A 27,753-nucleotide genomic window follows, 5' to 3' on the forward strand; every position below is an offset into this window, starting at 1 on the left:
AATGTGTCCAATTAGCAAAACTGTTTATCCTCAATGATACTCTCTAGAGAGTTACTCTTATCGGACTTTCTATATGCCTCTATAAAAAGAAAAAATTTTTTTTTGCATTTGCTCATATAATGACTAAAATATGCGTATCTATGAAAATGCACACAAATTAAAAGAATACTTATGTTCGAATCAGCCTAAAAGTCCCCAAAATAATTTTCTCTCAACACAATCAGCATATCTACCTATTTAGAACTGTTTAAAACACATATAGCCTGTCTGTTGTCTGCTTTCTGATTCACTAATAGCCATAATGACTACAATGAAGGAAAATATACCTTTAATTCAATCTGATTGAGTTTCCACAAGTTCATTTGACTTTAACTGACATATTTACTAATAGTAAAAATATTTCACACACCTGTAATCTCAAAGAATATGGTTTTAATCTGTTTCTCTCTCAAACCCTCATTCTTACAGAGTAGCTATGAAATTTCCCCCAACTTTGAAAAAAAAGTGCAATTATGTATTTTTAGGAATACAATTCATGCTTGAGAACCATATTTTAAGAACTCTGTTGAAGATAAAGAAATGGAGAAAAACATTCTAGAGCCAGCATTAAACGTCCTTGATAACTTACCTTATAAGGCTTGCCATTGACAAGGGCAGACAGAGCTGATCGAGGAATTTTGCCAGATCTAGTTTTGGGTAACTGTTTGACAAATACAGCACCTTGAAAAGCAGCCACAGGGCCGATGCTCTGTCTAACATGTTTTATAATTTCTTTCAAAACTTGTTCCTCAGTTGTATTTATACCTAGGGAGAAAGTCAGATGGTAAGCACTGAATTAATCTAAGTCAATCATTCAGGACCCAAATAGTCAGGGAGGACAAAAATCTCTCACCTTCTCTCAACACGCAGAGGGCTAAGGGGACATGACCTTTCAAAGGATCTTCCTTGCCAACCACGGCGCAGTCGCCCACAGTGCCATGGGAAAGGACTGACTGTAATAAGGAAAAGTATTCATTTAGTGTGTGTGCGTGCGTAAATTATATCACGGGGGCGGGGGGAGTGCATGTTAGAAAATTCAAAAACCCACAGCTGCCTGTGTGAAAATTACTACAAATTTACAATTCACATCATTACTATGGGAATACATGGTTAGGATCCCCACAGTATTCCCTCACTAAAGGCTGACAGTAATTAAGACAAATTGCTTAACTTACCTGGAATATAAGGAAATTATTCCTTTATCTCAAATTGTTTATTAATCAAGTCAGGGAAAATATGCTGTGAATATCACATGTAAACAGATTGCAATGGGCCTCTGAAAACAAATGGCTTCATGGTGATCTTGCTTTAGTGCTGGCTACCATAAGCACACCTACCAAAGGAACCCACGGCAGCCCCATGAATAACACAGTGATTTTATTTTTGTATGTTACTAAGCAAAGAATGGAGCATTTCTTTTCTTGAACGACTACCTATCCAAAGAGATTTTCCAAGAGACTGGACAAGGAATGAAGCCCTAACATAAAATAATCATCACTATCAAGGAACCATTTTCATATTGCTCACGCAAAGCTCTGAACGTCTTAACCCTTTCCCTGATTATGAAAAAAAAAAATGTAGTTCACATAGGAATACTACGTTTTCTAAGATTTGACATTTTCAGTGATGAAACCAGTAAACAGAATGCTATAAATAGAATAATGTCATTTGTTTAAAAGACTATCGCTATACTACAGCCATATAAAAATAATAATAATAAAAGTGAGATACTTCATAGTAAACTTTAGGGGTAAGTGTAGGACTGTAATCCGCAAGTTATCTCCCAACAAATGGAAAAAGGGTTAAAGAACAAAGAAGCTACCTATCTGGAATCAGAAGAACCCACAGAGTAACCATATGAAATACAGAAGCTTAAGGTTTAAAACATTTCTGCCGGGACTTTTAAAACTGAATATTCAAAAGTCCTTTTCTGTGAAAGTAATACATATTTCAGTGACTACAAATCTCTAATGGCAAGAGAAAACAGTGAGCAATATACCAACAGCTCATATGGCAGTTCTCATTCTTTCTTCTAGTCATTCATTCAACAAATATTTACTAAATATCTCCTTCATTCTAAGCACTAGACTTAATAGTGAGCAAAAACAGGCTGAGCACTGTCTCATGGTGCTTATAGTCTAGCAGGGGAGAGCAATATTAATATTCATAAATATTTAATTATTATGAATGTCTAAATATAAAAACACTAAGAGCTTTAGGGGAAATAATGTGTTTTTCATATGAGAGGTATAGCAAAAGTAACTAACTTGGCAGAAAGATACAGATGTCAGAGATGCCTTTCCTTAGGAAATAGGTTCAGATCTAAAGGATTAGTAGACACACCAATTCGGCAAGGAGGAGTGCGGCAGGACAGAAGCCCTGTGGAAGGACTGTGCATATACCATTCACACCTGAAACAAACCGCTATGGTGGAAAGCGAGAGCAAGTTTGAGAATAGTACAAGAGGAAACAAAGTTGCAGAATTAAAGACAGGCTGTGCTAATGACTTCCAACTTATTTTAGCAGCATTGGAAGGTAATAAAGCACTTTCAGAAGTTGAAGAGGAGATGCAAGATCAGAACAGAGTTGTTTAAATAGATTTTATTTTTTTAGAGTAATTTTAGGTTCATAGCAAAATTGAGCAGAAAGTACAGAAAATCCCATAGACTTCCTGCCCCTATACTAACAACCTTCCCCACTATCAAAATCCCTCACCAGAGTGCTATTTTTGTTGTGACTGATGAACCAACGTTGACATATCATTATCGCCTTAGTCCTTAGTTTACATCAGAGTTCACTCATAATGTTGTATGTTCCGTATGTTTTATGACGTATCCACCAAGATAATATTTTACAGAACGGTTTCACTGCCCTAAAAAATCCCCTGTGCTCTGCCTATTTATTCCTCACTTCCTGCTAACACCTAGCAAACAATGATCTTTTTACTGTCTCCAAAGTTCTTTTCCAAAATGTCATGTAGTTGAAATCGTACAGCATTTAGCTTTTTCAGACTGGCTTCTTTCCCTTTAGGTGGATTTTGAAAAACACAAATTTGTTTCATCATGCAGAATAAATAGATGATTGCCGAGAGTGAGAATCACAGTTTGTGCAGTGAAACTATTCAAGAGGCTATTGGATTAGACTAAGGATATAGTAGTAGGTATGAAGATTCTAGAGTTTCTTAGAGATAAAATGGACAAAATTTAATGGTAAATTAAATATGGAGCAAGAAGGCAGAGGGGTTAAAGATGATTCTGTGCTTTTGGTTTGAGCTGGTTGACTAGTGATGTCATTTTCTAAGCAAGAAAATGCCAGTGAGGGTTAGGCTTGAGAGGAAAGACCATGTAATAAGTCTTTAAGATGTTTCATCGAAGTGCCTTTGAGATATCCAAATCAAGGCAGTTGGATCTGAGGAGAGTCTTAATCTGGAAATGCATATTTGAATGCCATTGATGTATAGATGTTAATGAAAGCTGTAGACATGGATGAGATTATTTAGGGTGAAAGTAGTGAGAAGTAAGGAGTGAGAGTCTTAAGAAACTTCAACAGCTAATGGCTACAGGAAAAAGGAGAAGCTGGGAAACTAAACTAAAAAGGCACAGCCAGACAAGTAGGAGAAAAATCAACAGCATCTGGGATATGCCACTTTCAAGTCCCAAACTTTCTGTGAATATTTTTTTATTTGATTAAGCCAAGTTGAAAATGAGTTATCTCTTCTCTGAACTACTAGGAGGCTCAATGAACTGCTAGAATGTTTGGTACAAATCCAGGGTACTTTCTCGCGTGCCCCCAATTAAACATACAAATCAACATTTCTCCTAAATCCTATTGTTAGTATCAACTTTGAAGCACTGAGTTGTAAGACTTCTCATCCACGTGGTTTTAGACTTCTATGGTGCTGAGGACAGATAATAGGTGTTTTATGAATGACTTTTGTACCATATGTTTTATTAACTTCATTCCACAGGTAAAGACGTCTACCCCTTCTTTCCATTAGTTGAGCCTGACTTAAAAGCTTCTGCAAAACATATACTACATGGACCATATAATACCGTGTTCTCCCACTGCTTCACATTGAACTCTCAAAATGCTTTACTTTTCACATGAGTGGAGAAAAAAACCTTTTACCTGACTAACCACAGTTTTAATTGTCAAAAAAAAAACACTTATCAAAGTGTTCACTAGTGCTATAAGCCTCTATACTCGAGTTTTCTAAATGCCAAGGTAGCTGTCCAAATCACTATAAAAATGAAAAATTCAGTCATCTAGATATTTTGTCACGTCACCAGTATGACTGTAGTTTTAACTAAATTAAATGTCAAAAGTTCTAGCTTTCATTTTGTTATTTTAATTTCACCATGTTTCCATCCTAGGTCTTAATGTTTTTAAAAGTGAATGGAAAATGTTGACCTCTTACATATAAGGGCAGGGAGTATTTTGAAATCAGAAGTAATACATAACGCATTTCCCTATAATATCAAAGTTTCCTATTTTTGCCAATTGCAAGTAAATTCTCTAAAATCTGTTAGAAACAATCTTTTCCCAGACTTCTGTATCATCTGTACATGAAGTTCATTATTGTAGTGTTTAAAATATTATATTAATCTATCAATGTTAAAGATATCATAAAGGAAGGGAGGCAGCATTCTGTGTTGACCCCACAAACAGTACTGGTACGCCAAATGATTTCAACTACTGAATTTTAAAAAAAGAAATATGCCTTGGCAACATTTAAGGGACAGAAGCCAAGCAAATGTCCTATGGGAGAAAACAATCAAATGTACATGTATACATTCCCTCCATATGAATTCCATAAAGGATCTGTGGTTAACAGGCATTTAAATACCTCTAAAATGTGATACAATTTAAATACTAGGTGTTTCACCAAAAGTGAGTCTATAAAGGTTATGGTAATAGGTCTGATAAATGCTTGTCACTCATTGTTACTGGTATACTGCCACTTTCATGTAAATTTTAATGGATTTAAAAGGCTGAACCTTTACTGAGCTAAATTAAATAAGCTTCTCAGTTCTGTTTTTAAGTATTTCCATTTTAGAAAATTTAGTTATAATCAAGCACCCTCATAAGGTGCAGAGACACTCTGCAGTGGGAGAGTGTCTCTGCAGTGGCAAGAAGAGGAATGCTTTTTTATTTCCTCTGACATTGTAATCATCTAGAAAACTGTCGGAGTCCACATCTTCATCAATAGTCATATCAATACTAAGGAAAACAGTCAGCAATTTTTACAACTATTTAAATCCAGTAATTAGTTTGCACTGGATAGAATTGAAATTGCATGACATCTTTGTTGAATATGCACTTTATGGAAATATATTCAAGAAATCATTCTTAAAGCAGTGAATAAAAAAGTTATGTTGGAAAACAAGCAATTACACATTGGTCAGAACAACTTTCAAAGCGCAAATTATATGTGAACACTACCCTAGGCTTTAAATACAGTATTTTAACACCAGATCTCCCAGCTCCCAAGGATACGAGCAGGATTCTTTAACAAACTGAGACTTAAGCCAACAGTGAAACAATGAAACAGGGAGCCCATTTTGTTCCCTGGAGATGTCTTATCATGAAAATGTCTGCCCACAACTGTGAAAGAACCAAGCATGATGGACCACACCGAATCCTAGTAATTTTCACTCTCAAGACCTGAACTAACAGATTTCAGACCCAATTTCCTTAAGAACACCTTGAACTTTCATCAAAGGGTCCCAAATGTCTAGCTAGATGCTAGATTTTCAAAGATTAATTAAGTGTTCCAAATGATATAATTATTTCTTAATTATTACAGAAGGTCCTCACATGTGTTAGGATCTGTCAGAATAATGTCCCATTAAATTTATTAAAAGCTATTCTAGGATTCTATTTTCTTATGATGAGAACAGAAAAGAACATAGAATTTCTTGAAATGTTTTTGATGTAATAGTTGCAATAGAATTTATTAAGTCTTATGTAAGGTAATATACTTGTCAAATTTTACTTTGAGAAACTGGAAAGGCACAGATATTTTCACCACATATGTGAAACAACATTCAATCTACTTTTAATTTTTACGAACAAGGCTTCCAAACGATTAAGACCCTTAAGTCTTATTTCAAAAAGTTAAAATGGAACCTGGCATCCACTATTGAGACTCCTGGAAAAGCATTTAAGTATAAATTATGATTTGGGTACTTTAATAAAACCTGGTTATGGTATCAATAGAAATATTTCACATACATATTAATTATCACTTTGTTAAGCAATTTTGTTAGCAACTGAGAAAAAGTCACACAAAAAAAGTTAGTTCACAATTCTCTGATTCTAATATAGAAAAGACAAACCTGATATGAATTGACATATTCATTTTCTTAATAGACATAAATATATAATAGAGTTAAACATTTAATTCATATAAAAGCTTGAAGGCTGAGGTGTGTCTCATTATGTGTTATAAGTTCTCCAAGACTCGGTAACAAAATTCCTGTTAAATGCCATTAATTCTGCACAGTTTTTTGATTTTGCCTTTTCAACTGCCTACCTTTTGCTTGCCTCACTCTATTGTTGCACAGTGTGAGAAGGACATCAGTAGAATATACATAAATATAATATATATAATATATATAATATATAATATACTATATATTTAAATAGGTTAATATTTCTCATTTCATTCTAAAAATAAAAGAGAGAGAACTAAGAATTTTGACTGATAGTAGGTGTTGCTTATATGTAATCTCCATATTTTGATTAGCTGAGTCTGTCAGAAATGCAGGTAAATATTGGAGGTAATCTCCTACAAGCAAGAAATTAAAAGTTCATGCAACCAGAACCACCTTCTGTCAACAAGCCAAAATACATGAAGCATAAATTTCAATTTCAGGTTATTACAAAATTCAGAGCCAGTTAAAAACAAGATAATATTATAACTGCACATAAAGGTCATATATTCCAAAATATTTTAGAATTTTTTTCCTTTTACTCAGTATCTGATTGTCACTTTCAAAAAAGTGCCATGACAAGAAGTGTTAAATTTGGACTATAGATAAGTACAATCTTTAAAGAATGTGACCATTTTTTAATTAGAGGAAAGGAGATAAACTTTGATTTTGCACACTCTTATCCCACTGCATTATCAATCATACTACTTAAAAAATTTGCTTTCATTTAAAGTTGCTTTCATTTAAATTTGCTTTCATCGAAACTATCACCGGTTTGGTTCTGGAAAAGATGACATAGATAGTCAGGGAAAAATGGCAGACTAGGACCGCATTGAAATTACAACCAAATTATAAAATAATCAACATGAAAAGTCACCTGAAATCCAGCTGATCATAACACCTACATCTGCTTATATAAAAGAGCCACACTGAAGCCAGTGGGAGGGGCAAAGTCACAAATCGGGCTGGACCTGCACTGTGGGTGGTGCAGGATCACATCACCAGGAGGGAAAATGAGGCTGCAGAGGCCCTCCTGAAAGAGAGGGGGTCTTGGTCTCATCTGGGGGCGGCCAGCCCAGAGACTCAGCCCAGTGAAGAGGAGATTGCAATAACTCTGACTATAGAAACTGGAGGGGATTCCAGTCATCTGGGTGAGACAGAAGGCAACTAAACCCCTAAACATCCCTTTTCAAGGACCTGGGCACAGGCTTTCTGACCTGTGGACACTCACCTGGGACAATGGCCGTGGGTGTGAGGCTCGCATGGGATTCATTCTGAAAAAGTCTGCATTACCTGGCATCAGAACAAGGGCTGGAAAGGCAGCCACCACTGTGCCTTAGTCCAGCCCCCATACAGCATAATCTACAGACCATGCCAGCTAGATTGTGCAGACCCCTCCCACAGAGCCAGAAGGGAGTGCTGGCCTGAGAGGATCAGCCCACCCCGCCTAACCTGCAGATTGCTTAGGGAAGTTGTTGCTGGATGGATTCCAAGCCCTGCTCCCAATGATTCAGAGCCAAGTATTCACAGTGGGCTGCCATTGCTGTGAGCTGCATTTCTAATCCCAGCGACAGCAGCCAGTGCTGTGAGCCACTTTTACATTCCTAGCAGGCGACCAGAGCTGTGAGAAGCATTTCAGACATAGGGTCAGACAGATCACTGCTGCCAACATGAACTTGGGCGGATATAGGGGTCCTGTGGGCCAGCCCCAGAAAGCAGCTGTGATTCAGGACTTATGCGGAACTCGCAGTTACCAAAGTTGCAGCAAGACTGAGACTGTATTGATCTGACTGTCATTGTCTCTCTGAGATCTCACCCCACCCTACCCACAAATTGCCCCAGGTAGCCCATTGACAGTGAACTGCCACAGCCATGCCCTTCCCCCGATCTCCTAATCCACACAGGCAACAAACTTTGGCTGGCACAGGGTGGGTACCATATGGAAATCAATGGCAGGCAGTCCTTTATTTCCTGCAAGAGTTGCAATATTGTGTCCGGGGAACACAGAGGTCTGTGGGACCACCCCTGACAGCAACTGGTCTCACTGTGATCTGTGTCTATGGTGGGAATGCCTAGGCACGGAAGTTGCAGCAAAACTGAGGCTGTATTCGCTGAACAGACATTGTCTCGCTGAGATCCCACTTCTCCCAAGCCACAAAGTGCCTTTAGCCCATTGACAAGCATCCTTTTGTGCCCTGCTTGGCTTGGGGGTTGCTAGCGCAATGAGCACATTTTGAGGAAAACAGACCACTGTTGCCTGTATGAGCTGCAATATCTCTTAACGGGATTGCAGGGGTCTGTACTAGCCTGACAGTCCTCAACTCCCTGAGCTCCTGCCCCATCCAGTACACAAAGTGCCTGTTGAACATTGATAGGCAGCTGTGCCTGCTTTGGTTAGTGCATTTAGGCCCAGGGTGAGCAGCAGTTGACCTTTCTACAATTGGAAACTTGTACAGGGAGCCACAGAGACAGCACGGGCATGTAAACTGACACTGTGGTGGCAAAGGGAAATTTACTCAACAGATCCAGGAGACTCCCAGAGTCCCTGTGCCACCCAACATGCATATCATCCAGAGACTCATCCAGTTTCAGAGACTTACAGGCAACTGATAGGCAGTATCAGGCCTTGAGGAGCAATGGTCCCTCTGCTAAATACCATAAGTCAGGGATGGGAGATAACTGAGAGCGACCTACAGTGTTGTCTCTTTCACTTACCTATAGATCCAGCATAGGCAATAACCATCAATGGATTGTTTTGTATTTCTCACTGGGTAGCCCTGAGCAATCAAAAGCAGCAGCTGACCTTGACCTAGGAGGGAGCCCCTCCCAAGGGGCTACAAAACCCACGCATTTGGAGGCTGGCACCAGACCACAACGGAGCAACTCTTAACTAGTTCCAGTAGTGATACACACAAAGAGTGGTTACAACAAGTACACAAGCCTGCTAGGGTAAATCCCACTTAGTGTAGTCAGTTCCCACAATTAGTTATCCTGAACGTTAATTCTACCCACGGATCTACTAACAACAATAAAGGCTTGGCAACAACAGAATATCACACATAACCCACACAAAGGTCACTCCAGAGCTCCTAGCACAAGGGATAAGGCAGGGAGAGTGTGTCACTGGACCACACAAGACACCTCCCACCTTAGACCATCTGGCCAAGGCTGAGAGATGAAACAAATATTCCTAACACATAGAAAAGAATACATAGAGGCTAATAAAATGAAAAAAAAAAAAAAAACAACCAAGAAACATGCCACAAATGAAGCAACAAGAGAAAACTCTAGAAAATAAGCTAAATGAAATGGAGGTAAGCAACCTACCATAGTCAGAGCTCAAAATAATGGTTATAAGGATGCTTAATGAACTTATGGGGAGAGTGGATGAGCACAATGAGAGTATAAAAAACGATGTAGAAACCATAAAAAAAAAAGAACCAGACAGAAATGAGGAATATGATAACAGAAATGAGGAATACAATAACAGAAATGAAGAATACACTAGAAGGATTCAACAGTAGAATGGATGAGAAGAAGATCAAATCAGAAAACTGGAAGGCAAAGTAGCAGAATACACTCAATCAGAACAATAAAAAGGAAAAGAATTTTTTTAAAAATGAGGATAGTTTAGGAGACCTCTGGAACAACACGAAGTGTAAAAATATCCAAATTGTAGGAGTACCTGAAGAGGAAGAGAGAGAGAGCAAGGGATTAAGACTCTATCTGAAGAAATAATGACAGAAAACCTCCCTAAATTGGCAAAGGAATTCGATGTACAGGTTCAGGAAGCACAAAGAGTTCCAAACAAGAGGAATTCAAGCTGATCTACAACAAGACACATCATAATTAACATGCCAAAGGACAAAGACAAAGAGAGAATCTTAAAAGCAGCAAGAGAAAGGAAGCTGGTTTACTTACAAGGGTACCCCATAAGAATGTCTACTGACTTTTCAGTGGAAACTTTGTAGGCCATAAGGGAATGGCAAAAAATATTCAAAGATATGAAAAACAAGAATCTACAACCACAGATACTTAACCCAGCAAGGCTACAGATTAAAATGTAAGATGAGATAAAAAGCTTTCCAGGCAGGAAAATGCTTAAGAAATTCATCATCAACAAGCCAGAATTACAAGAAATGTTAAAGGGTCTTCTGTAAAAAGAGAAGGGGTAAAAAAGAAAATACAAATAACAAATATGAATAATAAAATGGAAGTAACAATGTACCTATCAGTAATCACTTTAAATGTAAACAGATTAAATGCTCTAATAAAAAAACATAGGGTAACCAAATGGATAAAAAAATAAGACCCATGCATATGCTATCTATAAGAGACCCACTTCAGATCCAAAGACACTCATGAACTGAAAGTAAAGGGATAGAAAAAGATATTTCATGAAAAGAGAAATGAATAGAAAGCCAGGGTAGCAATATTTATATCAGATAAAATAGATTTTAAAACAAAGGCTAAAATGGGAGATAAAAAAGACATTACATAATAATAAAGAGATCAATAAATCAAGAAGACATAACCCTAGTAAATATATACACACGCAACATGGGAGCACCTACATATATAAAGCAATTGTTGACTAACATAAAAAGAGAGATCAATAGTAATACACTCATAGTAGGAGACTTTAACTCCCCACTGACACCAATGGACACATCTTCCAGGCAAAGAATCAACAAGGAAATAATGGGCCTAAAAGACACGCTAGAACAGATGGATTTAGTAGATATTTTCAGGGCCTTTTACCTCAATGAAGCAAAATATACATTCTTCTCTAGTGCACATGGAACATTTTTCAAGGACAGACCACATGTTAGAATACAAATCAAGTCTCAACATCTTTAAGAAGATTGAAATCATATCAACCGTCTTCTCTGATCACAATGGTATGAAACTAGATATCAGCTACAAGAAAAAAAACTGGAAAATACACAAACACATGGAGGCTAAATAGCATGCTACTAAACAATGAACGAATTATTAATGAGATCAAGGAAGAAATCGAAAGATACCTAGAGACAAATGAAAATGAAAACACAACTCAAAATTTATGGGACAAAACAAAAACAGTGCTAAAAAGAACATTCATAGCAATGCAGGCCTATCTCAAGAGACAAGAAAAAGCTTAAATAAACAACCTAAATTTACAATTAAAAGAACTAGAAAAGGCCCAGCGTGAACAGAATGAAAAGAAATAATAAAGATCAGAGAGAAAATAACTGAAATAAAGTCTAGAAAAACAATACAAAAGATTAATGAAACCAAGAGCTGATTCTTTGAAAGAATAAACAAAATTGACAGACCGTTAGCCAGACTCATCAAGGAAAAAAGAGAGGACTCAAATAAATAAAATAAGAAATGAAAGAAGAGAAATAACCACGGACTCCACAGAAATACAATGGATCATAAGAAAATACTACAAGCAATTATGCATCAACAAATTGGACGATCTGGAAGAAATGGACACATTCCTAGAAACATACACTCTCCCAAGACAGAGTCAAGAAGAAACAGAAAATCTGAACTGACCGATTACCACCAATGAAATAGAATCAGTAATCAAAAACCTCCCAAAAAACAAAAGTCCTGGACCAGATGGCCACATAGGTGTATTTTACCAAACATTCAAAGAAGAATTATCAGCTGTTTTTCTCAAACTATTCCAAAAAATTCAAGAAGAGGGAAGGCTCCCTAACTCCTTTTATGAGGCCATCATTACCTTGATTCCAAAACCAGGCAAAGACATTACAATAAAAAAAAGAAAACTATAGGCCGATATCTCTTGTGAACACTGATGCAAAAATCCTCAACAAAATATTAGCAAACCGAATTCAGTAGGACATTAAAAATACCATACACCATGATCAAGTTGGATTTATTACTAGGATGCAAGATTGGTTCAATACCAACAAATAATTAATGTGATACACCACATTAACAACGCAAAAGATAAAAACCATATGATCATATCAAAAGATGCAGAAAAAGCATCTGACAAAATCCAGCATCCATTTATGACAAAAACTCTCAGCAAAGTGGGAATAGAGGAAGCATACCTTAACATAATAAAGGTCATATATGATAGACCTACGGTTAACATCATACTCAATGGGGAAAGGCTAAAAGCATTTTCCTTAAGATCAGGAAAAAGACAAGGATGTCCACTTTCACAACTCCTCTTCAACACTGTATTGTAAGTCTTAGTCACAATAATAAGACAAGAAAGAGAAATAAAAGGCATCTGAATTAGAAGAGAAGTAAAACTCATTATTTGCTGATCACATGATACTATACATAGAAAACCCAAAAGAATCTACTAAAAAACTGTTAGAACTGATCAATAAATTCAGTAAAGTAGGTTACTAAATAAATATTCAGAAATCAGTGGTATTTTTATGCACCAATGATGAACTTTCAGAAAGAGAAATTTAGAAAACAATCCCATTTACAATTGTGTTGAAAACTATAAATACCTGGGAATCAAATTAACCAAGAAGGTAGAAGACCTGTTTTCTGAGAATTATGTCATTGAAAAAAGAAATTGGAGAAGATACAAATAAGTAGAAGTATATATCCCATTCATGATTAGGAAGAATCAACATTATTAAAAGGGCCACACTACTCAAAACAATCTGTATATTCAACGCAATCCTTATCAAAATACCAATGGCATTTTTCAGAGAGCTAGAACAAATAATCCTACAATTTATATGGAGCTGTAAAAAAAAACCAAATAGCCATGGTAATCTTGAGAATGAAGAACAAAGTTGGAGGTATCACATTCCTTGATACCAAACCATACTATACTATAAAGCTACAGTAATCAAAACAGCATGGTACTGGTATAAAAACAGATACATGATCAATGGAGCAGAATAGAGCACCTATACACTCACTTAATATATGACAAAGGAGGTGAGAATATACAAAAACAGTCTCTTCAATAAATGGTGTTGGGAAAATTGGAAAGGAAGGAGAAGGAGAAGGAGGATGAGGAGGAGGAGGGGGAGGAGGGGGGAGGGAGGAGAAGGGGGGGGAGGAGGAGGAGGAGGAGGAGGAGGAGGAGGAGGAGGAGGAGGAGAAGAAGAAGAAGAAGAAGAAGAAGAAGAAGAAGAAGAAGAAGAAGAAGAAGAAGAAGAAGAAGAAGAAGAAGAAGAGAAGAAGAAGAAGAAGAAGAAGAAGAAGAAGAAGAAGAAAGAAGGAGGAGGAGGAGGAGGAGGTGCAGCAGCAGCAGCAGCAGCAGCAGCAGCAGCAGCAGAAGTAGCAGCAGCAGCAGCAGCAGCAGCTGGACCATCTTCTCACACCATATACAAGAATAGACTCAAAATGGATTAAAGACTTGAATGTAAGACCCAAAACCATAAAACTTCTAGAAGAAATTATAGGAGTAACCTCTCTGATATTACTAACAGGAATTTCTTTTTGATTATATCTCCCTAGGCAAGGAAAACGAAAGAAAAAAAATAAACAAATGGGACTACATCAAATTAAAAGTTTTTGTACAGCAAAGAAAACCATCAACAAAACAAAAAGACAACTGACTGTTTTGGGAGAAAATATTCGCTAATGATACATCTGATAAGGGGTTAATATCTAAAATTTATAAAGAACTTATACAAGTCACAACAAAAAAACAAACGATCCAATTAAAAAATGGGCAGAAGACCTGAACAGATACTTCTCTAAAGAGGAAATACAGATGGCTAATAGACGTATGAAAAGATGCTCAAGGTCGCTAACCATCAGAAAAAATGCAAATTAAAACCACAATGAGATATCACCTCACACCTGTCGGAATGGCTGTCAACAATAAATCAAAAACAAGTGTTGGCAAGGATGCAGAGAAAAAGGAACCCTCATACGTTGTCAATGGGATTGCAAATTGGTACAGCCATTATGGAAAACAGTATGGAGGTTTCTCAAAAAATTAAAAATGAATATACTTTATGACCCAGCAATTGAACTTCTGGGCATTTATTCAGAGAAAACTAAAACAATAATTCGTAACGATCTATGCACTCCAATATTCATGGCAGCACAATTTATAATAGCCAAATTATGGAAGCAACCTAAATGCCCATCAACAGATAACTGAATAAAGAAATTATGGTTCATATATACAATGGAATATTACTCAGCCATTTTAAGAAAATGAAACCCTACCATTTGCAACAACATGGATGGACCTAGAGGTTATTACGCTGAGTGAAATGTCAGACAGAGAAAAATACCATATGATTTCACTTATATGTGGTATCTAAGGAACAAAAAGAACAAACTAATCAAAAACAGACTCACAAATATAGTGGACAATTTCGTGACAGACAGAGGGGAGCAGGGGTTGGGGGACTAGGAGAATGAGGTAAAGGGTAAAGAAGTACAAATTAGTAGTTGTTAGAGGGTCATGGGGATGGGGAGCATGGCATAGGGAATGCGGTTAGCATTAATATGTTGGCTAGATGGAGGGTCAGGGAAGGGAGGGAGCAACTGGGGGGATTGTTTTATGAACTATATAAATGTCTAACCAATGTACTGTAGACTTGAAACTAATATAAATGAATAAATTAAAAAAATAAAAATAAAAAAATAAAAAAGATGACGAATACATTCCACCTTATCACTTCTACTAATTGCAATTAAAGACTGTGGGCTAAATTATAAATCAGAGGATTCTATCAGAACGATCAGAACTTGAGAGAGAAACTGATAGTGAATTCCCTGTTTGTCTTTTGTTTGTTTGTTTGGAGATTTTTTTTAATGTTTGTTGTTCTTATAGTTTATTTGTTCATTGGTTTTACCTCCCATATATTTGGCCTGGTGCTAGAGTAATCTACAACGTGATACTGTCAATGAATAGAGACAGAAAAGCCCCAAGAAATGCCTGCTGTGTCTAGCCAGAAGTCCAGCAAAAAGAAGCAGAGGATCTGGGACATAGAATCATTTTGATTGTATTCTCCCTACTCCAGATTAACTCCAGCAAAAAAAGCTCTTCTTCCTTCATACAGAACTATAGCAACCCTGTTGGTGCTACATACCCTATACCAAGAGAGCCTGGAAAGATTCAGTGCCACTTGCCCTCCCCACCAGCAGCCATCCAGTCTCTGCGAGTAGACTCCTGTTGACTTGTTTTGCTATATTCCAGGCGAGTGCTAGTAAAAAGACAGAGTCTCTTCTTCTCCCCAGGGACACTGCGCAGGTAGACTTTGCAGGACTGAACCTTGGCAAGAACATGAGGAAGCTAATACCCTGGCTTTCTACCCAGAAGAGCTGGAAAAGGAGCCTTCAAAATCAAAAAGTGAGGAGTACATCATGGAGATGAAGGAGCTAAAGGAAGGAATACTTTAAATCTGTGTATGAAGTCCTGAACCTACACTGAATTTGTGCATGCATGAATCCAACCAGAATCAGCACAAAGAAGATTCTGAACACTTAAATTTCAGATTATTTTCTGGGAGAGACACAAGTCAAATGGACCAGAACAGCACTGCAAAGGCTTTGAAAACTGAATTGACATTGGAACCACAGTCCACAGGAAGTGAATAAGGAGATGTACTCTGATTTTAACTGAGTTGACCACCTGCTAAAATAAAAATAAAAAAATCATGCACACACACAAAACACAAATCCAGATGATTTAAATAGAGTCCAGAATCTCATAATGTAATATTCAAAATTACTAGCCATAAAAAAATGAGGAAAAACTAAACACCTCTTAAGAAAAAAGAAAATCAACAGATTCCAAAACCAAGATAACCCAAATGTTAGAATTACCAGACAAAGATTTTAATGCAGCTATTACAACTGTAGGGAAATAAAACTTGCCTGAATTTCTCATTGCTCCTGTAAAAATCCCTAGCCTCCTGAGAATCTTCAAATATCAAGAGAATTAGATATATAGCCATTTGTCTCTAACAGGATAATAAAACTTCCCTAGTTTCCCTGGGAGGGCCAAATGATGATAGAGTAGACACTACATTAAACTCCCAAAGTGCTTGGAGCCTGGCTCACTATATCTTCCTAGGTATTTACCTGTCAAAGAAGATGAAGCCTCAGAACTTGGGAACATTTCTTGGTTGTAGAAGTTGAGACACACTGGCTCCTGAAGAGATTTTATTTATACATCAAAGAGTTGACGTTTGGATTGAGGCCATTAGGTTCCAAGGAGACTCTTTCAGGAGGGGTGAAAGATGCCTCCTTCTTCTTCATACGCAGAGAAAACTAATTTTCCTTATTTCTCATCAATGGATTGTCTGGCCACTGATATAGGAAAATTTCCAATTGGCTTTTATTGAGTCATGTAGGAATAAGACCTGGGGTAAAATTGTGCAAGCACCCTTATTAAGAAATCTGTCTTTGACTCAGAACACCACATTTGCACATTCAGGGTAAAATTAACAAAGATATATATTTAAAAACCCATGGAAACCATGGCCCAGGGAATAGGGGCAAGTCCTTTTGGAATAAATGGAAAAAGCAAAAAAATAGAATCAAAATGACTTAACAGAAGAGAGAAAAGATGATGCGGGGGGAGAGAAAATTCAAAAAATAATTTTTAAAAATCTTAATAGACAGAAACATATTAGTAATTAATTTAAATGTAAATGGTCTAAAAACTCTAGTTAAAAGACTGAGATTGTCAAATAGGATAAAAATTTAAGAAGAGCTAACTAAATGCTACCTCCTGGAAATCTACAGGAAGCATGATGATCCAGAAGATTAAAAATGAAAGGATGGAAAAAGATAAATGATCCAAACATTATTCATAAAACATTAAACTGCTATACTATTACACAAAGCTGACTGCAAAACAAGGAAATTACCATAAATTTTAAAAATCAATATATAAAAACAATAACACATTACAACCAAGTGAGCTTTATCACAGCAATGAAAGTCTGATTCAACAGTTGAAAATTAAATAATGTAATTCACCATATTAACAGGCTTTAAAAAAAAGATCGTATCAATAGAGGCATAAAAAGCATTTGACAAATTCAACATTCATTGAAGATTTAAAAAAAAAAATACTCAACAAGTTAGGAATAGAAGGAAAGTCCTGCATTAGAAAAATCTATATCATTTTTAATGTTAAGATACTAAATGCTTTTATCCAATGATAATGAACAAGACAAGAATATATGGTCTCACCACTCTTATTCACTATCATACCAGAAGTTATAGCCATTCCAAGAAAGCAAGAAAAACAAAAAACAATACATTCAGATTTAAAAGAAAACACTAAAACTATCTCTATTCACAGACAACATTATCTACATAGGATATCTCAAGGCATCCACAAATACAAACAAAAAAGCCTACAACTTATAAGAGAGTTGAATGAGATCACACGATACATATCAGTTTATAAGATCCAACAATATTTCTATCCACTAATTATGAAAATTTGGAAACCAAAATTTTAAACATTTATAATAGCTGAAAAAATAAATATTTAGGAATAAATCTAACAAATATGTTCAGACTCTGTAAACTAAAAAATACAAAATGTTGATGAAACATATGAAAAGATCTAAATAAATGGAGAGACATACAAAGCTTATTGGAAGATTCAGTATAGTTCAGATAACAATTTTTCCTAAATCAATCTGTATAGATTTAACACAATGTCGATCAAAATCCATGTAGGAATTATTGTAACAATCGAAAAGCTCATTCTAAAATATACATAGAAAAGAAAAAAAAAACTAGAACACCCAAGACAATTGTGAAAAAGAGCAAATGTAGACATTGTTCAATTTAAGATATTCTATAAAGCTACACTATCAAGAAAAAATAGTATTGGTGGAAAAGTTAAACAAATAGGTCAATGAAATAGAAGAGAGACTCTAGAAATAGACCCACTCAAATACTGTTTTCTGATTTTTGACAAAGGTACAAAGACTATTCAATGGAAAAAGGCCAGTCTTTTCAACAAATGATGCTTAGAATAATTAGCTTCCACATTTAAAAAAATAATAATAATCCTCGATCTACATCTGGCATTATGTACAAAAAATAAATTCTCAAAATGTTAATATAAACTAATATAAAATGTAAAACAATAAAACAAATGTAAAATTTAAAACTATACAACTCTTTAGTGAAAAAAAGGAGAAAATATTTATGAGCTTGAGTTAGGAAAGAAGTCTTAGATACAACACCAAATCATGCTCTATAAAAGAAAAATGTGGTGAATTAGACTTTATCAATAAGAAAAAAAATTTTGCTCTATTAAGGGCACTTTTTAAAAAGACCTGTAATAGACTGGAAGATAATATCTGCAAATCTCATATCAGACAAAGGAATATCCAGAATATCTAATGAATTCTCAAAACTTAACAATAAGAAAACATTAAAATCTTCTGCCCATTTTTTTAAATGGGCAGAAGATTTTAACAAATATTTCACCAAAAAAGATATATGGATGGCAATAAGCATGTGAAAGATGTCCAACATATTAGTCATTATAGACAAGCAAATTAAAAGCACAGTGGGATACTATTACCTATCTATTAGAATGGTGTGAATAAAAAATGACCACAATTCCAAGTGCTGATAAGGATAGAAGAAATAGGAAACCTCAAGCAGTGCTGGTGAGAGTGTAAAATGGCATGGACACTCTAGAAAGCAATTTGACAGTTTCTTACAAGCCTAAACAAATAACCATATAACCATATAACCCAGTAAGCCAACTGCAGGTATTTATCCTAGAGAAGTGAAAGGTAGTTTTTGCACACACACACAAAACTTTATTTGAATGTATATTATAGCATTATTTATACTTGTCTCAAAATAGAAACAACACAAACATCCTTTAAAGGGGGAATTGTTAGTATATCCACACAATGGAATACTGTACAGTAATATAAAAGAACAAATTATTAGTATACATGGCAACTTGGATGGATCTCCAGTGTATTTCCTAAAGGAAATAAACCAGTCTCAAAAGCTTACATACTGTATTATTTCATTTATATGACATTCTAGAGAAAGCAAAAACATAGGAACAGAGAAAAATCAGGAGTTACCAGAGGTTAAGCATAGGGAGAGTCAGAATACTAAGGTGGTATTATAAGGGAATTCTTTGGCAGTGTTTAAATTTTTCTGTATCTTTTCTGAACCTATGTAAGTCAAAAAAAATCAGTATTGTACAACAACAAAAAAGTGGATTTTACTTTATGTAAAGGTAAAACATTTAAAAAGCTTTTTAAAACTCTTCTGGAGATTTTGTATAACTTACATTGGAAACAAAATTATCAGGATTTAAGAGTACAATAAAATGTGGAAATTTACACAACTTAAAGATTATATACAAACCTGGTTTTCAAGCAGGAGCAAATCAAGATGCTAGAAGCAATTAAGTAGCAAGTATCAAGAAGCAAATGTATATAGACTCTCTCTCTCATAAGTAGATGTAAGTGCTTAAAATCCCTCCCTATAAGCCATATAGGAATGTGGAAGTAGGAGGAGGTTAAAACTCACAGGAGAGGAAGTGAGGTGAAAGTTACTAACCTAGCCTCTGCTTCAGATGAAAGGTGTGGTAACTTTCCAAGTGGAATAAGCTAACCTTAATATTGACTTCAGCTCAGCTATTTCTAAACACTGCCTAAAACAGAAGACAAATACTCATCGATACCTCTTCAATGGCACCTGCAGAAATCCTGTGACCTGCAACATTTATCACGTCATCAACTCGAGACATAACATACAAATAGCCTTCTTCATCCATGTAACCAGCGTCCATGGTGTCATAGTAGCCCTGAAAATAAGAATAAATAATGTCTAATTAGCATGTACTATTAGGTAATCCAATCATTTTCAAGCTTGGTAAAATATCAAATGTGATAGAAATGAATTTACTGAACTCATTTGACTTTTTCATAACTAGCCTATGGAACTAAATTACCTTTGAAAGCTTACTAGAATCTCTTTGCTCCCCTAATAACCAAAAATAAATTAAAGTGTTCTTATATAAGTTCAAATTAAGTGTTTGAACTTAAGAGTTGTAAAGTTTATGAACTCAATTTCTTTTTTGTAATTGAGAAGTAATAGCTCAATATCTTCAATACACTTCAGTCTTGCAAAGTAATGCTTTGGTAGATTTCTGCTTTAATTGTGTTAATTTTTAGAAGCTTTAAAGCTCTCTATGAATAATTACAAAATAGAGGACAGTTTATTAACACAGATTTGGATTGAACTTGAGCTTCAGTGAAATATAGTTAAGTAGTAAGTATGAAATTTAATTTCTAATCAACTCAAAGAAGCAGCACGTATTCACTGGTCCAGAAGTTACAATAGAATGAAGAAACAAGAATGAGTAGAGAGAAAGGAATCTTAACTCTCTAATGTTTCTGAGTTATTCAATACCTGTGGAAAATCCCAGTGAATCACTATTTGTGTTTCTTAATCTTTCTAATAAATGGGGTAATGAACTATGCCTTATAAGTGTTTTGTGAAGCATAAAGTAGGTGGTATATATAAAGAGGGCAGACACTGGCAAATCATGAGCACTCAATAATTGAAACTCTTATTGCAATTACTACTGAGATTACTATTAGAGAGACAATCTGGAGTATAGTTAAAGAGTATGGAATCTGGAACCACACTATATGGGTTAAAATATTAGCTCCATTACTTCTAAGCTATGGGCAAGTTACTCAGCTCTTCAGTGCTATTATTAACCCCTTAGATGAGAGCTTTGAGGTCAGGGTAAAGAGACAGTATAGAGTCAGTACCTATAGTTTAACCATAAACTGGGGCTTTTAAGGAGCTTTCAGTCTTAAAGGTGATCATGTTAAAACCACATGCATATATTATTTGCCATTTTCAGGTTGCAATCAATCATACCCACATTCTGAAGATTTAACAGTGGCCCATCAGGCAGATAGATTGGGCTGACTGAAGTCAACTACACTGACAAATCTTCCCTGCCACAGTCCCTCAGGGACATGTTTAATCTTGGCTACTGAGGTCATTTAACTCTGAGATCTCTTTCTAAAGGAAGCTATTTTAATTCTTGTCATTTGTCTAGTTGATTAGGTTAGCTGTCCTTCACTCACAAATAAAAAAAAGGATAGAATGCTAAATACTTAGACTTGCTTTTTTTTTCTTTAATGAAATTCTGATCATTCATTCTTTTTACCTACTGCATAACAAAGACCAGGTATCTCTCTCAGGGGAAAAGAAGTGAAAAGAAAGCTGAAAGGCTGTTATAAACAAAAAACATATAACGGTGGCACAGAGTAACAGGTAAATGACAAACAGAAAACAGGAAGACGCTTTTCGATATCCTCTATCTGTATTTTAAAATGGGATTTTAAAATAAAGAGCTGAAACACTCATGAAAAAATGTCAAAACTAGGTAAAGGAATAAAAACATACAACATCTGGCAAGCCAAATGAATTCTGCTCGCATAACTGGGAGCAAAGGAGGTAAAGGGGCCCTAAAGACAGCGTACAGTTCTGACAACATGTTCCCAGTTTGTGCACGGGAGTCCAATGGAGCAGGCATTCCCAGCCCCTGAGCCAGTACTGATAGTGGTCCACGGCTTAGTAGGAACCAGGCCTCACAGGAGGAGATGAGTGGTGGGCCAGTGAGGGAAGCTTCATCTGTATTTGCAGCTGCTCCCCAACCCTAGCAACACCACCTCAGCTCCACCTACGGTCATCGGGCATTAGATTCTCACAGGAGTATCGGTCCCTGGTGCCAAAATGTTGAGGACAGCTGCAATGGAGGAAACGATATAGAAGCCCAAAAAAGTTTAACATCACAAAAATTTCCTAATACCATGGGCTGTTAAATTCCAGGAAAAGCAGCTAAGAGAACTGAGAGATGTGTATGTCCAGAGACTGAAAAAAAAGAAAAACCATAAAAATTATTTATGTAGACATCTGCGGTTTGGGCATCCTTATCCCTGAGATCTAATAACTATTCCAGATAACCTTTAAAAGTTGCTTTGTGATCTATAACTCTAGGAGCAAGCTGCTCAATTTAATAGTCGAGAACTATAAAGAAGTATATAATAAGTAAAAAAGCATAATGAAGTTCTTACAGGAAACTTTTCAAAGTATAAGTGCTTGAATGCTTCCTGATTCTTCCAGAGTCCTGAAAAAGCACCAGGTGGTAATGGCAACCTAGTATAAAAACAGAGAAGTCAGAATTATGATGAAGTGGTAATAAAGAGAGATTGGTTAGAACTAATAATTTTCCAGTGATGGATAATTACAATTCAGATCCCATAATGAAGTGTAACCTGTAAATCTACTGGACAGATCATGTCTAATGGAGGCTGAAGAAGTTGACCATGACATAGCAGAGTCACTGAAGAATGACTGTAGTTACTGGAAAGGGTGCAAAAGGCACACATTTGGCATTCAAATAGTTATCATCTGCAATTACTGTTTCAATAAGAAGCATAACAACCACACAAAAAAATTCATAACTGAATTACTTTAAGAGAAATAAGCTTCCACCATAGGCAAATACTACATCTGCATTACTGGAACTTATAAAATTACATAAAATGCATGTGAAACCATTCTGTAACCTGTTTAAAAAAAAAAAAAAAACTACAGAGATACTGCTATGCTGCAGCTGTTGCAATTGTTATTACTTTTCATCAGAAAACCCACTGCAGGCAGCAGGCTGAAGCAGGTAATCCCTTCCACCATGTATATAATTTTGCTTCATGGTTCATTTTAGTTGTTAATATTTTACAAGCAAGTGTAAAAGTCATTGATTATTAAACATTAAAATAAAATATGAATATGACAACCACTAGAAATCATTCCAGTTTGCAGCATTTTCAGGATGCCAAGGATAAAGAGATGAAGAGGACCTAAGAAGAGGTGGTAAATCAAAAGCCAATACAGAAGTAACATTGATTATATGTAAAATAAACAACAATACATCTGATGGAGATACATTCTTGCTCATGAAATAAGAAATAATTTTCAGTTGTTCTCAAGAAATACATCATGCATGATATACAGTCCTTTATGTCTTTCATGGTGACATTTTTTAAACAGATACATGGGTGTAAGAAAATATGTCCTTACTGTAAGAAAAAGAAATGCTATAATAAATGGCAGCCAACATTCAGGCTGGATTGAGGGCAACAGAGTGTATTGGAGTCTGAGGCAAAATAGAATGCACATGTCAGGTCTAATGGCAGCATCTGTTTCTGAGTTCAACCTAATTACTGATGTACAGAAATGCTGATCCAAATCCTTAAACACATAACATTGCCCATCCTAAACTCTGTGTATATAGAAAGATATATTGCTAAACAAGCATCTCTTTCATTTTCCTTAAAATATAGGACGCTTCACATATTTGCAGGTCATCCTCATACAGGGCCTGTGCTAATCTTCTCTGTATTGTTACGATTTTAGTATATGTGCTGCCAAAGCGAACACTACCTCTTTCATTTTATCTACCCCAAATTCAAAATTTGGTCCACCAGCATCCATACACTGTCTCCTAACAGTAAATGGAGATACCTAAGTGTTTGCAATAACAACTTAGAGTTGTATTTAGTGTGTCGAAGATAATTTGAGTTTCCTAGTGGCCTAGCATATACCAAATTCAGGTATGCACATGGGACCAAGAGTTGAGCATTTTCTGGTAAAAGCGTTACTGGAAAGGAAGGGAACCTTTTATATTTCCCAGAAGTTGGCTAAATTTGCAACCTCTATTCATCAAAGAAGATGCCAGGTAATCTGTGTTTTCTCTTACTTTCTGAGAAAAATATGGTACTAGAAATTAGTAACATATAGACTATATTCTTATAATTAATGAAACCATAGAGAATGAAAAGCATAGGTAGCCATCCTCCAAAAAAATAAGATTTAAGAACAGAGCCATTGTACAAAACTTTAAATACATGCATAAACTTTCTGAATAACAGTAACAATATGGATTATTATTCCCATGAGAAAGGTCTGCATAAGTTGGTACATACTTATAGGCCTTAGAAATTAAGAATAACATACTAAGGATATTGTCCAGAAAGATAGTACAGAATAAGGAGAAATCCGAGGTCAAACACCAGTTTCAAAAAAGGACAAAAAAAAAAAAAAACTATTGAACAAAAATAAAAATAAAAAATAGTGTTGTAGGAGCCACCAGAGCAGAGTTTTAATATTGATTCAGTCAATATTAAAACATTCAACGAGGTCAAATAAAGTGCAAATGTTTGAAAGTGGATTCAACGGGGGTCATAGAACTTCGTAATTAAGATATTTTGAGTATTTTAGGATTGCCATTTCAATAGAGTTGAGCAGCCAATAACTGGAGTGATTAAGGAGTAAATAAGAAGTAAGTTAAGTGGAGGCAGTAAAGTTAGACTACACTTTTTAAAAGTTTGTGGTTAACTGGAGGGAGAGATATAAATGGGTGGTTTAACACAGAGAGGCAGGCTAATGTAGGATGGGGAAGATTTGCATAGAAGTAGCCAGTGGAGAGAGGATGAAAGTATGCAAGTTAGAGAAGAAAACATCAGAGGAATTATTTGATTGTTTCATTCATTCATTCACGCATGCATGCATATGCATGAATTAACTCATGCATTTATTTTCTTCATTCAATCAATATTTGTTGGGTGGGTGCTTGGTACTCCTCAGTCACTATGTTAGACATTAATGATACAAAGATATAAACTCTGGTGTCAGATCCGAGGAGATCCTGGTATATTGTGCACTACAAGAAATGAGTATTCTTTAGAATACATATAGGGAGAAAGACTGTCATAAATGATGTCTGTTCCATTAAGTTGATATAAACATTTAAGATGTTTGTCGGGCAAGTTTAACAGCAGGTAGTTAAACCCTGTACTGCAAGGAGCTCTTGGAAGGGAAGATTTTATCACTAGTCAAGGTATGGACCTGCTGGAAATGGCAAATGTGTCTGTCGTAAATTATACCCCCACAAACTATTTTATTATCCCCAAGTATAACTGAGAAACAGGCTGGAAAGCAAGATGCGAAGTTGCACTTGATAATTAGTAGGATAAAATAAGGGAATGCTATGTGTTCTTCACAAATAAAGTCTGGTATCTAAAAATACAAATGTTGTCATTTGAATACTGAAAAGAGACTAAAGGAAGAACCATGGAAGATACCATCTAACTGTCCTAAAGAAAAGGAGAAAAGAGATGGTTATAAAATTGGAAGTGTTTGTGAATATGCATCGATGAAGTAAAAAGTGTGAGGAGAGGAGCAATAAGCTCTACAGAGAAGTTAGGTGTGTCTGGGCCAGAGCAGAGAGTGGAATTTTTATTCATTCATTCATTCATTCATTCATTTTTGCAGTATTCCAAATTAACACTTTCCATGTTGCCATCCTAATCATTATTCTATATTAAACTCAGCTCTTCCTTCTGGAATGGTGAGTGCACTGGGTTCTTTATCTGAAGCAATAAAAAAGAAATGTGCACTTTTTTTTTGTAATTACAACAACATAAAAATACATTGGACTAGCAGAAGAAAGGAAAATTTATGAAAACACTAAGAAATAGTCTGGGTAATGTCTACACTCTTCCTTCAACTCGAAGATCAAATACCCTGTGATACCTTCCTCAACACTTCCAATCTTCCAAGCAGAATGAAAAAGGGAGTTTTGTTACAACCCATACAATAGTGAACCAGGAGTTCCTCTTAGAGTGTGTGCTTTCCAAAGAGACCCTCTTTAATGCGGAAGAAGAACAGCGGGCAGCAGTAATACATGGAGGTAAGGGGGAGGCATCGGAATGCAGAGAAATCCATACAAAACTAAGAAAGGAGACCATCCATCTCTGTAGAAAGCAACACATTTCTGACCAATACAAAATATAAAACTAGATGCCTCTAATCTTAGGGAAAGCATGGTCTATATTCACTTCCCCATTGGGAATCCCTAAGGTAACAGATATAAATTGAAGATAAAACTTCCCGTTCCCTACAGAATCCTGAAGTTATATCCAACTGGGCACCCCCAGTTTTTCCTACGGGGTCTTTAGGCTGTCTTTGGTTTCCACATGAAACTACTTTTTATCTCCCCAAAAGAAATTGACTAGGCCATACTTTCTTTCTCTCTGGGCAAACAAAAGACTGGCTAATAAATATGAGTTCTAGCTGTGTAACTACTAATGACATTTAGACTCCCACGTCGAAAATGAGGATAATATCTGTCCCACTGCCTACCTCACAGCATTGCTGTAAGGCTTTAAAAGATCATACTAAAATCTGTACACAAGATTTAGAAAGAAACTTTACAATTACATGACATCCTCGGTTTTACTCAGAGGGATACACTGATGAAAAGAAAGCTGTCCTGACCCTCTCCCAAGACGGCGCAGTACAGTGACTAAATCACTCCTCTAAGCTGTAAAGATGTGAACAAACATCATTAAGGGCCAAGAGTTCAATATCTGGAGGCTGAGAAATTGGCAGGCAACCGAGTATGAGGCACTCACACAAAGCCGCACAGATCCCCCGCACCCCATCATTGCCTGCACGGTGCAGGCCAGCAGAACACAGCAGGAGGCAGCCGCCCTGTACCTCCAATAGCAAGAACCGGATCTGGACAGAGAAAAAAAAAAAAAAAAAAAAAAGGGGAGTATGCCCACAAGAGAGGAAGAGCCAGAGACCTGCAGCTTTAATAATAGTGAGCACTGTGGTACTGAAGAAGGCAACTGCAGTTAATATTTTCTTTCATGCCTGTTCTGTGTTGCCTGGAAATTACTGACTCATAGTTTTATTTCTGCAGTTTAGAGTTCTGGATGCAACTGCAGGAGCACCTTCTAAAATACATGAACATTTTGTATTCATAATAATTCGGATGTTATAACTTTCTCACTAAATTAACTGCCTGGAGTAAGTTTCGAAATCAAAGTAATTTTCTAACATTCATGCAGACATAAAGTTTTCTCTTCTAAAAGAAAGGTAAACTCTATGAGTCCAAGTAATCTATGAAACTTCAGGATTCATGTTTATTACACCCTAAAGTCTACAGTAGTTTAGAAATCACTAAAATGTCTACCTTCCAGTTAAGGGATTCCCAGAAGAGCAAAGCTGTGATTTGAAGAAAGCCTTAACAAAGGAGTTTGAAAAGTGGATCAAGAGTTTTTCTCAAAATTACCACCTGTTACTTTTCTGATTTGGGAAAGGGTCATCTTAATCTAATAAAATGAATTATTATATTTAGTATCTTATAAAGTATGGAAATATGACATATTTTAAAGAAATTGCCAGAAAAACATAGTTTCAATGTTATAGTATTCACAGC

General features: G+C 35.9%; 1 protein-coding gene and 1 non-coding gene across 4 annotated transcripts in view; both read right to left on the minus strand.

The window, feature by feature from the left end:
• The window catches only part of ACSS3 (acyl-CoA synthetase short chain family member 3), a 149,123-nt gene that overhangs the window by 2,957 nt on the left and 118,413 nt on the right, over positions 1–27,753 (minus strand). For all 3 annotated transcript variants that reach the window (XM_016132366.2, XM_016132365.2, XM_036237961.1), the window contains 4 exons: positions 22,541–22,622; positions 20,125–20,247; positions 893–992; positions 629–804 (listed from right to left, as the gene is read on the minus strand). In XM_016132366.2, coding sequence (XP_015987852.1) covers positions 629–804; positions 893–992; positions 20,125–20,247; positions 22,541–22,622 — 481 coding nt within the window. The remainder of the gene's footprint in view (positions 1–628; positions 805–892; positions 993–20,124; positions 20,248–22,540; positions 22,623–27,753) is intronic.
• Positions 23,800–23,906, minus strand: LOC118614452. Its single transcript, XR_004956055.1, has one exon. It is a non-coding gene; the product is annotated as a U6 spliceosomal RNA (small nuclear RNA).

The sequence above is a fragment of the Rousettus aegyptiacus genome, unplaced genomic scaffold (genome assembly GCF_014176215.1).
Source record: "Rousettus aegyptiacus isolate mRouAeg1 unplaced genomic scaffold, mRouAeg1.p scaffold_m13_p_2, whole genome shotgun sequence".
NCBI lineage: Eukaryota > Metazoa > Chordata > Mammalia > Chiroptera > Pteropodidae > Rousettus > Rousettus aegyptiacus.